The following is a 12,073-nucleotide window of genomic DNA, read 5'->3' as shown; positions in this document are numbered from 1 at the left end:
AATGCTCCAACACTGGAAGTTTTTAAGAAGAGACTGGACAGCCGTTTGTCTGAAATGGTGTAGGGTTCCTGCCTGGGCAGGGGGTTGGACTCGATGACCTCCAAGGTCCCTTCCAACTTTATTATTATTATTATTATTATTATTATTATTATTATTATTATTATTATTATTATTATTATTATTATTATTATTATTAAGTAGATTGACACTAAGAGGAAGGGATGCACAGACCCATGGAAAGTGACCAGCCCCTTGCAAGAGAAGGTTAAACACCAGGAGTGGCCAATTTGTGAACAATCTTCTCCCAGGGAGTGGAGAAGGACATTTGTGGGAAAATAGCTGATGAGACTGCTTGGGTAGTGGGGGATTTGTGCCCAACCAGGCCTGGCAGAAACATAATGACAGGTTGTTTCCCATTTCAGTGTAGTTTGTGATAGTTAATTTGTGTATAGATTGGATATTTTTTTAAATGAGATTAACCATTTCACAACCACAGTGGTGTTTATGCACCTATTGGAGGCTGATTTAATTTCTTAGAACTCATACAAGCCATTGGTTAAAATCTATTTAATCAGAGGAGGCTCCGAAACTGAGAAGGCTGGAAAGCAAGCCAGCGGCTGCTCTGTTATTCCCCAGCAGCTATTGAAGAAACATAATGGATTTTCCATTCTTTTCTAGATAAAGCTGAAGGAACAACAGCTGATCAATGCAGCAGCTCTCTCAGCAGCCAATGAAAATAAATTCAACTTGCAGCTTTTGAATATTACTTGCGTTGGTGAGTATTGCAAACCCATCTTTAGTCTTTAACCACACAGCCAGAGAAATCTAAAGTGACGTTTTCTACCTATATCTCTTTCTGATTCCTCCTTTCAAATAATGTTTGCATTGTCTTTGGGCTGTCTTTGAAAACAGTTCAAGAGGTTTGGTTGGTGCAAAATGTCAATATTTGGAGGGTGGATGGGCCAGGAAACCAGAGAACTGATTTGCCATGCAGATAATCTTTCACTCCCTAACTCTGGTGTCTGACCATCTCTGATCATGGTGTGGGTAGAATAGAATAGAGTAGAGTAGAATAGAATAGAATAGAATAGAATAGAATAGAATAAAGAGACCCTGGAGGTCTTCTAGTCCAACTCCCTGCTAAAGCAGAAAACCCTATACCATTCCAAGCAAGTGGCTGTCCAGTCTCTTCTTAAAAGCACCCATAACTTTTGAAGGCAAGCTATTCCACTGGTTAATTGTTCTCGCTGTTAGGAAATTTCTCCTTAGTTCTAGGTTGCTTCGCTGCCTGATTATTTTCCATCCATTGTTTTTTGCCTTGGCTTCTGGTGCTTTGGAAAATAGGTTGACCCTCTTTTCTTTGTGACAGCCCCTCAAATATTGGGACACTGCTATGTGAACACTGCTAAGGGAGGCTGCAGTTCTAAAAAGTGACTTAGCTTAATTATATGTAATCAGTATTTTAATTTTTTTTTCTGATTATAATTGCAAAGACATCTGTGGTGATGTGGTGGAAGAAGAGGGTTCTTGAATGCACACAGTCCTGTTCAGTTTTGCAGTATTGACCGGCTGGCTTTTGTGCTTGTTGCTTGGTTTACAGCACAAGTGAGTTCTCTGGAGAAGCGGCTGGTGGCCACGGAGCTGACAAGCCAGATGGAGCGAGGCAGCTTAAGCCGGGACAGCAAGTCTTGGCAAGACAAAGCCGAAACGGCAGAGAAAGAGAAGAACGAATGCCATCTAGACAAACTCCAGCTGCAAACGCGGGAACAGAAGTACCAGGAGCTCAAGTCCACAGTGGTCCAACAGTTAGAACCTGCCCTTCAGAACTTGAGGACTTCAGGAGACCAGTTTTTGAATTCCTATGAGGGCCGTGGCTGTTACCGCTCTGAGGTTGAAAACACGTTCCGCTCTCTCTTCAGAAATCTACAGACCCATCTTGATTCTGTGGGACAACAACTTGACCAGAAGGCCAGCGAGGTGACTCGAGAGAATGCTCTGTTGCAAAGCCAGAAAGCTGCCTGTAAGCAAAACTTGGAGAAACAGGACCAGCAGATCAGCCTCCAGCAGCAGCAGTTTGAGTGGCAGAAGCAGGCCCTGCAAGAAGCCCAAGAAAGTCAAATTCAGAAAATAAGAGGCGAATACAGGCAGATGCATGACGAGACCGAAAGCTTGAAGCTGCAGCTCCAGCAGACCAAACAGGCCTGCATCAGCCTGAGGGTAAACAAAGACCCCAATTTCTGTTCCTCCTGGGCAGGGTTCATCCCCTGGCATCTCCACTAGACCCGATCTCAGCAGTTCTGAGATTCTACAAGCAGCTGCTGCTAGCGTGGCCCTGGGCTACAGAAGCCTCTACAAGGGATGGCGGCTGCCCCCCCAAAAGCAGGATGGTGACTGAGGCTGTGGGATAGAAGCTCTGCTCTTTTATACCAGTGGTGCCCAAGTGACCTATGTAAAAGAGGGGTGGGCCCTCAATTGCACAATTGTAGGCACCCAGTGGTGGGATTCAGCCGGTTCTCACCACTTCAAGAGAACCGGTAGCTAATTTTTTGTTGCCCAGGACCAGAATGGACTTCCGGAAGCGGCGTCCACACAGAGAACCGGTTGTTCACATATTTGAATCCCATCACTGTAGGCGAACCCTGGGACCTTCTCATCTGCACCCAAGTTACTCCTGGGTGGAAGGGCTGGTCTCAGCAGTCACAATTTAGGGTGGGGGCAGGCTAGCGTTGAAGAGCTATGCAGAGAGTCCTCAACTTACAACCACAACTAAGTCCAAATTTTCAGTTGCTAAGCCAAACAGTTGCTAAGCGAGTTTTGCCCCATTTTACGACCTTCTTGCCACGGTTGCTGAGTGAATCACTGCAGTTGTTAAGTTAGTAACATGGTTGTTAAGTGAACGTGGCTTCCCCATTGACTTTGCTTGATCACCTCTTGATCACAAGAGGTGATCACGTGACCCTGTCATAAATACATGCCCGTCGCCAAGCACCCAAATTTTGATCATGTGAATATGGGGATGCTGCAACGGTCGTTAAGTGTGAAAAAAAAGTCATAAATCACTTTTTTTCAGAGCTGTTATAACTTCAAACTGTCACTAAATGAATGGTTGTAAGTCAAGAACTACCTGTAGACAGTATGTAGAAATAAGCAAATCTGTTTTTTTAAAAAATCCCTTTTTTATGAAACGTCTATTTGGTCTTTAGGGTTTATGTTAACCCAGCCTCTTTGCTATCCTGTATCTCCTCTGCATTCCATTCACTTATGTAACTTTAAAGATTTAAATAATTTTCTAAGCCTGAAAAGGGGATTAGTTGTGGCAATAGAGCAAAATGATACTAAAGGAAAAGAAAAAATTAGGAGAGTCCATCTCTGATTTTAGAAAATGCCGCAAGATGTTTTGTAGGATTTCAGGATGCTAAATATATCTTCTTTTGCAAGTGGCATTCATGAAAATAAAACACGTATAGTATAAAACAAGATAGCTTTTTAAGAAAATAAGTATTGGAAAATCAACTGGAGTTTCACTTACTCTCTTTTGTTTAGTCTATTTCTGGAATTAAAGGCCAGGTTTAAATTGGCTGGCCTGATTTTTACAACTGCATGATCAGGCTGCTGAAATTAGGAGATGCATTGTCTATTTTTGGTGCTGTAGGGTTTTTTTTTTCAGGTTTTTTTTAAATGTAGGCTGTGAGGGGTTGCATTCAAGTTTTGTGGAAAGGTCAACGAACTTATTATTTTAAATTATTTTAAAAACAACTTCCTGAAAATAAAACACAGAGACTGAAGACTTTAAGAGGCAGAATTGTGGCTATTTGTCACAAAAAAAATATTGATGATTTAGAGTCATCAAGTTAATTAGAGCAGTGGATTCAAGATAGACAAATAAACTTGGCACTGTAGAATTCTCTTACAAAGCTCAGTGCTGGTTAGAGGCTTATAAAATTAGGAAAACAGGTAAATTCATGGAGGATGGATTTTGAAATGAGGGCTAAATGAAAACTCTATGTCCCGTGATAGTCTACGTTTGATGGCCAGCTATTTTTGGAGAAGGAGAGCAGGTAAAATCCATGATTTGATTTGCTTTGCTATGCACTTCCTCCAGTCTGGTTCCTGCTGGACCCATAATGCATGATGGAATGGACCTTCAGTAGATCTTACACTTTTGGAAAAAAAAAATACAGTGTATTCCTCTTACCATTTCTTTTAGCTGGATCTATGCATTTAATTTTAAATAAAAAAACAATGCTATGCTTGTTCCATAGACTTCAGCTCCGGGCAACACGGCTTTAAGGAACCCGTTAAGTCTGGGTCCACCTAATTCCTTTGGCACCTTTCCAAGGAGTTTGGGGAGCATTGGAAGTCTCGGGAATCCTATAGGAGGTGCAGCAAGCTCTAATGCCTTCAGCAATCCAAACCTATGGGGGAGGCCAAGTTCACCTGCTCAGCCGAGTTCTGGATCTCAGCGGAATCTAAGCACAGCTGGTAAGTAACCCTTTCCTGGAAAGAGTGGTCCCCTAAGATGCCTCTAACTGACCTAAGACCTCATGTCTGCCACTCACATCACATTTTTGAGACATAAAGCAAAAAGCTCAGTGCTTTTAGCTTTGAGTATATTTAAAACTGCAGGGACGTAATTATTGCTTATTACTGGATTATAGTTGCTAGCCAACTGTAAGATTGCATCATCAGTTTTCTGACTCTGAAGGGTATACTTTTTGTAGAATAACAGAATAACAGTGTTGAAAGGGACCTTGGAGGTCTTCTAGTCCAGCCCCCTGCACAAGAGGGAGACCTTATATCATTCTGGATAAATCTACGGTAGTCTCTTTTTAAAAATCTCCAGTGATGAAGCATCCACAACCTCTGAAGCAAGCGACTCTACTGTTTAATTGTTCTCACTGTCAGGAAATTTCTCCTTCTCTTCTTAGTTGCTTCTCTCCTTGGTTAGTTCTCATCCATTGCTTCTTGTCTTGTCTTCTGGTGCTTTGGAAAATAGGTTGACCCCCTCTCGTTTGTGGCAGCCCCTCAAATACTGGAATACTGCTATCATGTCACCCCCTAGTCCTCCGTTTCTCTAGACTAGACATACTCGGTTCTTGCAACCGTTCTTCACATTTTAGTCTCTAGACTCCTAATTATCTTTGTTACTCTTCTCTGCACTCTTTACAGAATCTCAAGCTATGGATGATTTGAAAGCGAACTCCAGATATTTAAAGTCCTTGGCTTATGCTAAACTAATGTAACCTCAGCAAGCTTACAACATGTGGACTTCAAATCCCAGAATGGGTGTGCTGGCTGAGGAATTCTGGGAATTGAAGTCCACATATCATAAATGTGTGGAGATTGAGAAACACTGTTCTAAAGAGATACTGCTTATTTTCCTGCTGTGATTGCAGTTCACCTGCCTTTTGGTAAACGGTACTTATTTTAAAATAGCTAACCTTCAGTTTTTCCTTACTCCAATATACAGCAAGAGCTTGAAGGCTCCATCTTAAGTTTACTTGGGTGGCAGATAGAATAACTGTGTCATTGGCATGTGAATAATAAAGACAATAGAAGGTGAATTTCATTTTTTTTACAAACGTTGAGTTATGGAACAGACCCAGAAATTGAAACGAGAGCTAGGGTTCACCCTTGCTTAACCCCGTTTTGGATAGTGCTAGAGCTGGGAATCACCAAAGATTGTACACCTTACTCACACAGTGTTTCCATGTAGCTTCATAATTAGCACCTGAAGGCAGGACAAGAAGCAATGGATGAAAACTAATCAAAGAGAGAAGCAGCCTAGAATTAAGCAGAAATTTCCTGACAGTTAGAACAATTAACCAGTGGAACAACCTGCCTCCAGAAGTGGTGAATGCTCCAACAATGGAAGTTTTTAAGAAGAGACTGGACAGCCATTTGTCTGAAATGGTATAAGGTTTCCTCCCTGAGCAGGGGGTTGGACTAGATGACCTGCAAGGTCTCTTCCTATTATTATTATTATTATTATTATTATTATTATTATTATTATTATTATTATTATTATTATTGTTGTTGTTGTTGTTGTTGTTATTGTTATTATTGTTATTGTTATTATTTGAAGCAGTCAGCAATTTAGGAGAGGGTCACATTTTTGCCTGTAGCCCCTTTCTAGGGATTGAATCAAAGGCTGTCTTTATATCTGAAAGACAGCTTAGGAAGCAAAACAATTTTCTGCCAGCTCAAGACAATGATGAAACTTTAACCATCCCATCCTACACCCAGCTCATTCTCTGCCACATTGTCATAAAACAGTGAGTCACCTAGCTTCCCCTGAAAATGTATGGCATAATCTGTTAGAAAATGCTTAATGGGCTGAAGAATTTGGCCAGAAATTTGTCAGCAAAGTCTTGTCCCCATTCATTTAAATCAGGCTTATGGTAGTGTCAGCCTTACCAGGTAGACCGGGCAGGAAACACAGTCAGATAAGATAATTCTATTTCATTGTAAAGCTACATTGGCAGAACCTTCCAAGTCTAAAAGTATAATTCTCCCACTGTCTCCTTTACAGCCTGAGAAACTAGAGAGAGTGTTGTCTGATCCTTTTGCCCAACTTACAGTTGCAGGCTATGCTGTCTCTTATCTGACAGCTAGGCAGCATCTCTTCACCCCATCTTTCAAGATTATTCCCACATACATCACATGATCCCCCTTCTTAGGCAACTGAAAGGGATAACCGATATCAGTAAAGAGAGAAGCCAGTACTATTACCCACCAATCAGAGTTTATTATAAAGCAGTGGTGGTGAACCTATGGCACGGATGCCAGAGGCGGCACTCAGAGCCCTCTCTGTGGGCACGCGCACCATCGCCCCAGTCCTAGGCCTTCAGCTGGGTTTTATAAAACCTTTTCGCTTTAGGCCTCTGCCGCCATGTACAAAAAAAAAAAAAAGGTTCAATCAATCAGTCAATTTCAACTTCTCACAGGAAAAGAAAAGATCTTGCAAAGTTGGAATTGATTGATTGAACTTTTTAGTCCCACCCAGTCAGCTGTTACCATCAGCCACACCCAACCAATGGGCCACGCCCACCCGGCACCCGACGATACATAAGTTTTGGGTTGCAGTTTGGGCACTCGGTCTCTAAAAGGTTTGTCATCACTGTTATAAAGAGTTCAGTTTTGATCAGGTTTCCCAATAGCTGAAACCTGCAACTGGAAGCAAAGTTCAAAGATCTCAGCAGTGGACATAGGAAGTCAACTAAATAGAGTGTTCTGTTATTTATTTATTTATTTATTAAATTTATATGCCACCCAACTCACAATCCAAAGTGACTCTGGGCAGCTTAGATGGCCATAAAAGCATAAATACAAAAAGATTAAAATTAATCCAAGAGGGATTGGATTGATGCTAAATGCAGCATGGTAATGCTGAACCAATTTTCTCAAATGAGATTAACTGACACACCCCAGAAGCCCTTTTTTTGGGGGGGGGGGCGGAAAGGCCAATGCCAAATTTATCTTTAATTGATTGTTCCAACTGAGCCTCCTGCTTTCATCTTTGAAGCCAGATCTTACCGAATTTTTCCAGATCAAATAGTGTATCACTCAGTGTCTATAATTATCATTAAAGGCCCTGTAAATTTCAATTAGTTTCGCACACTCTTGATTATATCGGGGATTTGTGTTACACTTAGTTCTGCTATTCTTTACTGGAACTTCAACCATTAGATTCCTATCTGGATGTCGAGTCAAGGCAATTGGACTTTTCTTTTCTTTTTGGTTTGAAACATTTTGCTGTTTATCCAAGTAGCTTTCGGTAGCTACTAAAAATGTCTAACATGTCCAGCTCATCTTTTCTGATTCAATGAGCTGTTAAAGCTGGAAAACTATTGATGGGCTATAAAGATGGGCAATAGCCCTTTTAAATTCCCTGTACTGTGTAATTTGATAATTGCTCTCCGAAAAGATTTTCTCCATCCAATATATTAATTAGAAATAATTATTTCTAGCCAGCTAGTTGTCATATTAGAAACTAGTCTTGCAAAAAATTTAAGGGAATGATTGCTGTTAGGGTAAAACAATTTATATTATTGTGTAGAAAATGGTACTAATATCCATAAAACCCCAAAAGGTGAATTCTGCCCTCAGGAGCTCATTCAACCAACCCATTTATACTAGATTGAAATGGTGATCAATTATTTAGTTATTACATTTTCCCCCACTTCCATTTTGAAGATGGTCAACATAGAAATTATTTCATGTTTTTTCCCCATAACAACAACCTTGTAAGAGAGATTGGGCTGAAAGAGTGTGACTGGCTCAAAGTCATCCATGGAGCATTGTGTCTTGGGCTGGATTTAAATGTGGGTCTCTCCACTGCTTCCCCAATAACTACCACTGTACACCTTTCTGGCTTTCTATTTAGCCAAGCCACACGTACCTCCACACACATTGTTAGTTCCCTTATTTTTTACACGGTAAAACTTAAGAAGGAATAGACCACTGGACAGATGTCATACCATTGCATGAATGTATACTGTACTGTACCGTAATAAAGGGTCAGTATTAGGGCCCCACCTAGTATTAAGATTACCAGCAAGAATTAAATTAGTATTTGGGTGCATTAGAAACAATTCCAATAGACAATCCTCAAACTCAATAGTTTGGTTTGGTAACTTACGTTACAGAAAATAAATGTTCATTTCAAACTAGTGTCCCTAGCCAGAGTGACACTCGCTCATGACTAATATGGATAAAAATCAGGAAGGAGAAGAATACAGTTGACTAAGAATGCACTCAAGACAATCGAGGCATTGGAAAGATTGTAAGGGACTGAAAATTGAGGCAGGAAGATTGAAGTCAGCTTTGGCAAGATTACATACAAATACTGCTGCTCTTAAAGCACTGCTAGACTCCAGTTTTTAACCACAGAGCATTGGGAATTAGCTCCTGCAGTCCCAAACTTAAATCGAAAATATTAATATAATTTCTTGCAAAGTGATAGAGGAAAACATCCTTTGGCTCCCATTAGCCAGCCCTAATCTTTATTCTGCACTATATCATGACTGATAAACAATTGTAAATTGGTGCAACAGTACAGCAGAATCCACCAAAGATATAATTTAGAAGATGCTTGTCCTAAGATAACATGGCAAAGAACATGACCTACCCTTTCCAAATTAGCAATATAAATATCAAAATTTGGAGCCACTGTCCAATTGCCTTATGTTAGAGAGACATTTTGACACTTGCTTGGACCTTCTTGCTTAAGAATTTGGAAATGATACATAGAATGACTCTTGGGTGTTCAACAGGAGATTTTTGCTGATCTCCTGGAATAAAAGAGGAGGAGCAGTTTTTCCTTCAGGAATTTATTGGACAGTGTTGATATGATCCTCTAGTAAGTAATCTGAGAATAAGATAGTAGAGTTTAATGATGTTCATTACAGGTTACCCCTAGCTTAAAGGATAGATCAGGCCAGAAAGGACTTGGTATTGTAATTTTGGTCAAATTCAAGCCAATAAGAAACTTAATTGATACCAGCTCTTAAACTAAAGCAGAAAAGCAGAATATGTATGTATGTATGTATGTATGTATGTATGTATGTATGTATGTATGTATGTATGTATTAAATTTATATGCCTCCCATCTCACTATCAAATGGCTCTGGCCACACTAGGAGTTATTATCACTAAGAAGCACAAATTGGGGAATGGAAATAGCCCAGTTCTTCATTTCTCCAGGGTAGTTACTGTTCTCTGATCCTTGTCCCAAATTACACGACTGTCTTGAGTTCCTTCTCAGTTCTTTCTTAATGTGATATTTAAAACGTGTGAGCATGGATTGTTAGAGTAATAGTTCTTCGTAATTTATTTTGTCACTTTGAGTAGAATGGTCTTCTGCAACCTGGTGTCCTCCACATGTGTTGGGATGCACCTACTGAAGAGGATTTTTACCCAAATATTTTGACTGGGGGGGGGGAATAGATCTTGTGCTTGTGGTAGGAAGGCTGGTGATCCTTTCATTACTATGTGCAAATTTATATCTGCTTTTTCTTTAGAACAAAACAAACTCCAGGAGATCTTAAAGGCTGCTGCAGAGACTGGAAAGTTGTCAAACGTAGCACCAGTGAATCCAGTGGGGCAGCCAAAGTATGTTTATGTATCTGTGGTTTTCAAGTTTCCCAATCAGAGGGCAGCATCAGGTTATATTTGAGTGGGCTGGAGAGCAGAGTTTGTGCAGCAAATGCTGATTGATTTTGTACCAGAGGGAGTTGCATAAACACTTAGATCCATCTCGAAGTTGAAATATTTGGTCTCCAACAGCAAAATTTCTGAAACTGACTCTGAGATTAAAACAAAATCAAGAACAGGTAGCAAATAGGGGTTTCAAAGAATTAGATTATGAGAATTAAAGCCATGTAATGTGATGCTACCATAATCTCAGAGGTTTTCAAAAGATTATTGAAAAGAAGGAAGATGAAGGGGGTGGGATCAGTTCGAAGTTATTCGCCATGATGGCTAAGCAGACTGCAAATCACAAGCAAACCATCTCCGTGAGGTACTGAGAAAGGAAAAGCTGTGGAGTGCACACAATGTTTTTGTGTGCTTCCCAAGAACATCCAGTTAGTCGCTGTGAAGAACAGGATGTGGAATTAAGATCAGCCTTGACATGTGTCCAAATTCTAATGACTGACTAAGTTATTTTGACAATCCTCTTAATTCTTTCCATGTGTTTTGCTTTTCTTCTTCCAGGAGCTAAAGGAAACGTTGACAAAGACAACTAAGAATTCAAAACAGCCCCTGAGCATAAGACTGAAGTGTTGAGTGGGGACAGGAAAACATTCACCTCTGTGGAAATGACTTCAAGCAGTAATTGAAGAGAGGGGGCGTGGAAGAGCTCTGCAGCCAGTGGAGTGGATCTCAAGTTGGGATCCTGCCCTCTTCTCTAACACAACTGACATTTAATTCTAGCTCAGTCTTGCACACTGATGTCTTTCACTGATCCAGCATTGATTTCCTTCAGTAACTTTAGGTTCATTCAAATATCTTACCCTTTCATCAAATGGAGGGTCCATTGATGAACATTCCACATCAATCATTGTGTCTCAGGTTGTTTTACTTGTAGAATTATGGCAAGCATAGAATGTAATCCCTGTGACATCAGCCAGGTGAGATATGGATGCAATCCGTCCATATTTTCAGTGATTTCATACCTCTACTACACTCGTTCAAAATGAAAGCAAAAAGGATGGAAATTGTAAATGCACTCTTCACCTAAATGAAGAATTATTGTTCCTGCAGTTTTGTAAAATGCTGTGGCATATTTATGTATATAGCTTTATGTAGGCATGCACACATATATTGGAGAAGTTGTGTTTCTCTTGATTATTAGCTGGGATGAAGATTTCCTGTTCACCACTGGCATCTGATTATCCAGTCCACGGGAACTGGATAATCTGTGGTATCCCACTAAAGTTGACCACAATTACTGTATGTCTGATAACAGAGTTGAAAAGGTCTTTCTCTTCCCTGAAACTCTGAAGAACTAAAAGAACTAAAAAGTATCAAGCAGGGCAGATTTGTGTTCTATCAGTGATGGCAACTCTCTTTCTCAATATAACTTTGTTTGGGGGTTTCTGGAGGCCTCATGCTAGCCTGTTTAGAAACAATATCATGGTCTGTAGATCTTGGTTTGGTCAGTAAACCCATCTTACTTTTGTTCTATTACAATAACAAATCGTTCTGTGGAGATAAACTGCTATTTACAAAATATATTCCATTCAAATGATTAAGAGGAACGATATGGAAGGTGCACAACTAATAAACATCCTATGAAAATCTAGCAGAGTAGTGCTTGATTTTGATGAGAGCTGTTGTTTTTACTTCTTGTAACACTCCTCGGAAAGTGAGTTATTTATGAGAAAGAACAAGGGCGATCTAACCTTACATTGCTTTTGTCAACTTCCTCACCTCCCACCCACAAAAATCTTTGTGTCGCAGGACAGAGTTTCAGTTTTCTCTGGCAAGCAAAATTTCTAAGAGAGAAATTCAAAATAGGGCAAGAGGAAATTACTAAAAATGCAAACTTCCTTTCTAGGTATTTGACAAA

The 12,073-nt window shown here is 40.1% G+C and overlaps 1 protein-coding gene across 1 annotated transcript in view; it reads left to right on the top strand.

The window, feature by feature from the left end:
• Window positions 1–11,807, top strand: part of PLVAP (plasmalemma vesicle associated protein) — a 13,354-nt gene extending 1,547 nt beyond the window's left edge. The window contains exons 2-6 of the mRNA XM_015809996.1: window positions 679–775; window positions 1,601–2,217; window positions 4,263–4,482; window positions 10,023–10,113; window positions 10,717–11,807. Of these exons, the coding sequence (XP_015665482.1) occupies window positions 679–775; window positions 1,601–2,217; window positions 4,263–4,482; window positions 10,023–10,113; window positions 10,717–10,723 (1,032 nt within the window). The 3' untranslated portion in view covers window positions 10,724–11,807. The remainder of the gene's footprint in view (window positions 1–678; window positions 776–1,600; window positions 2,218–4,262; window positions 4,483–10,022; window positions 10,114–10,716) is intronic.
• Window positions 11,808–12,073: the final 266 nt, after the last annotated feature.

This window comes from Protobothrops mucrosquamatus, unplaced genomic scaffold (assembly GCF_001527695.2).
Source record: "Protobothrops mucrosquamatus isolate PMUCROS unplaced genomic scaffold, P.Mucros_1.0 scaffold6, whole genome shotgun sequence".
Classification (NCBI taxonomy): domain Eukaryota; kingdom Metazoa; phylum Chordata; class Lepidosauria; order Squamata; family Viperidae; genus Protobothrops; species Protobothrops mucrosquamatus.
This window is presented reverse-complemented; position numbering and strand designations above follow the sequence as displayed.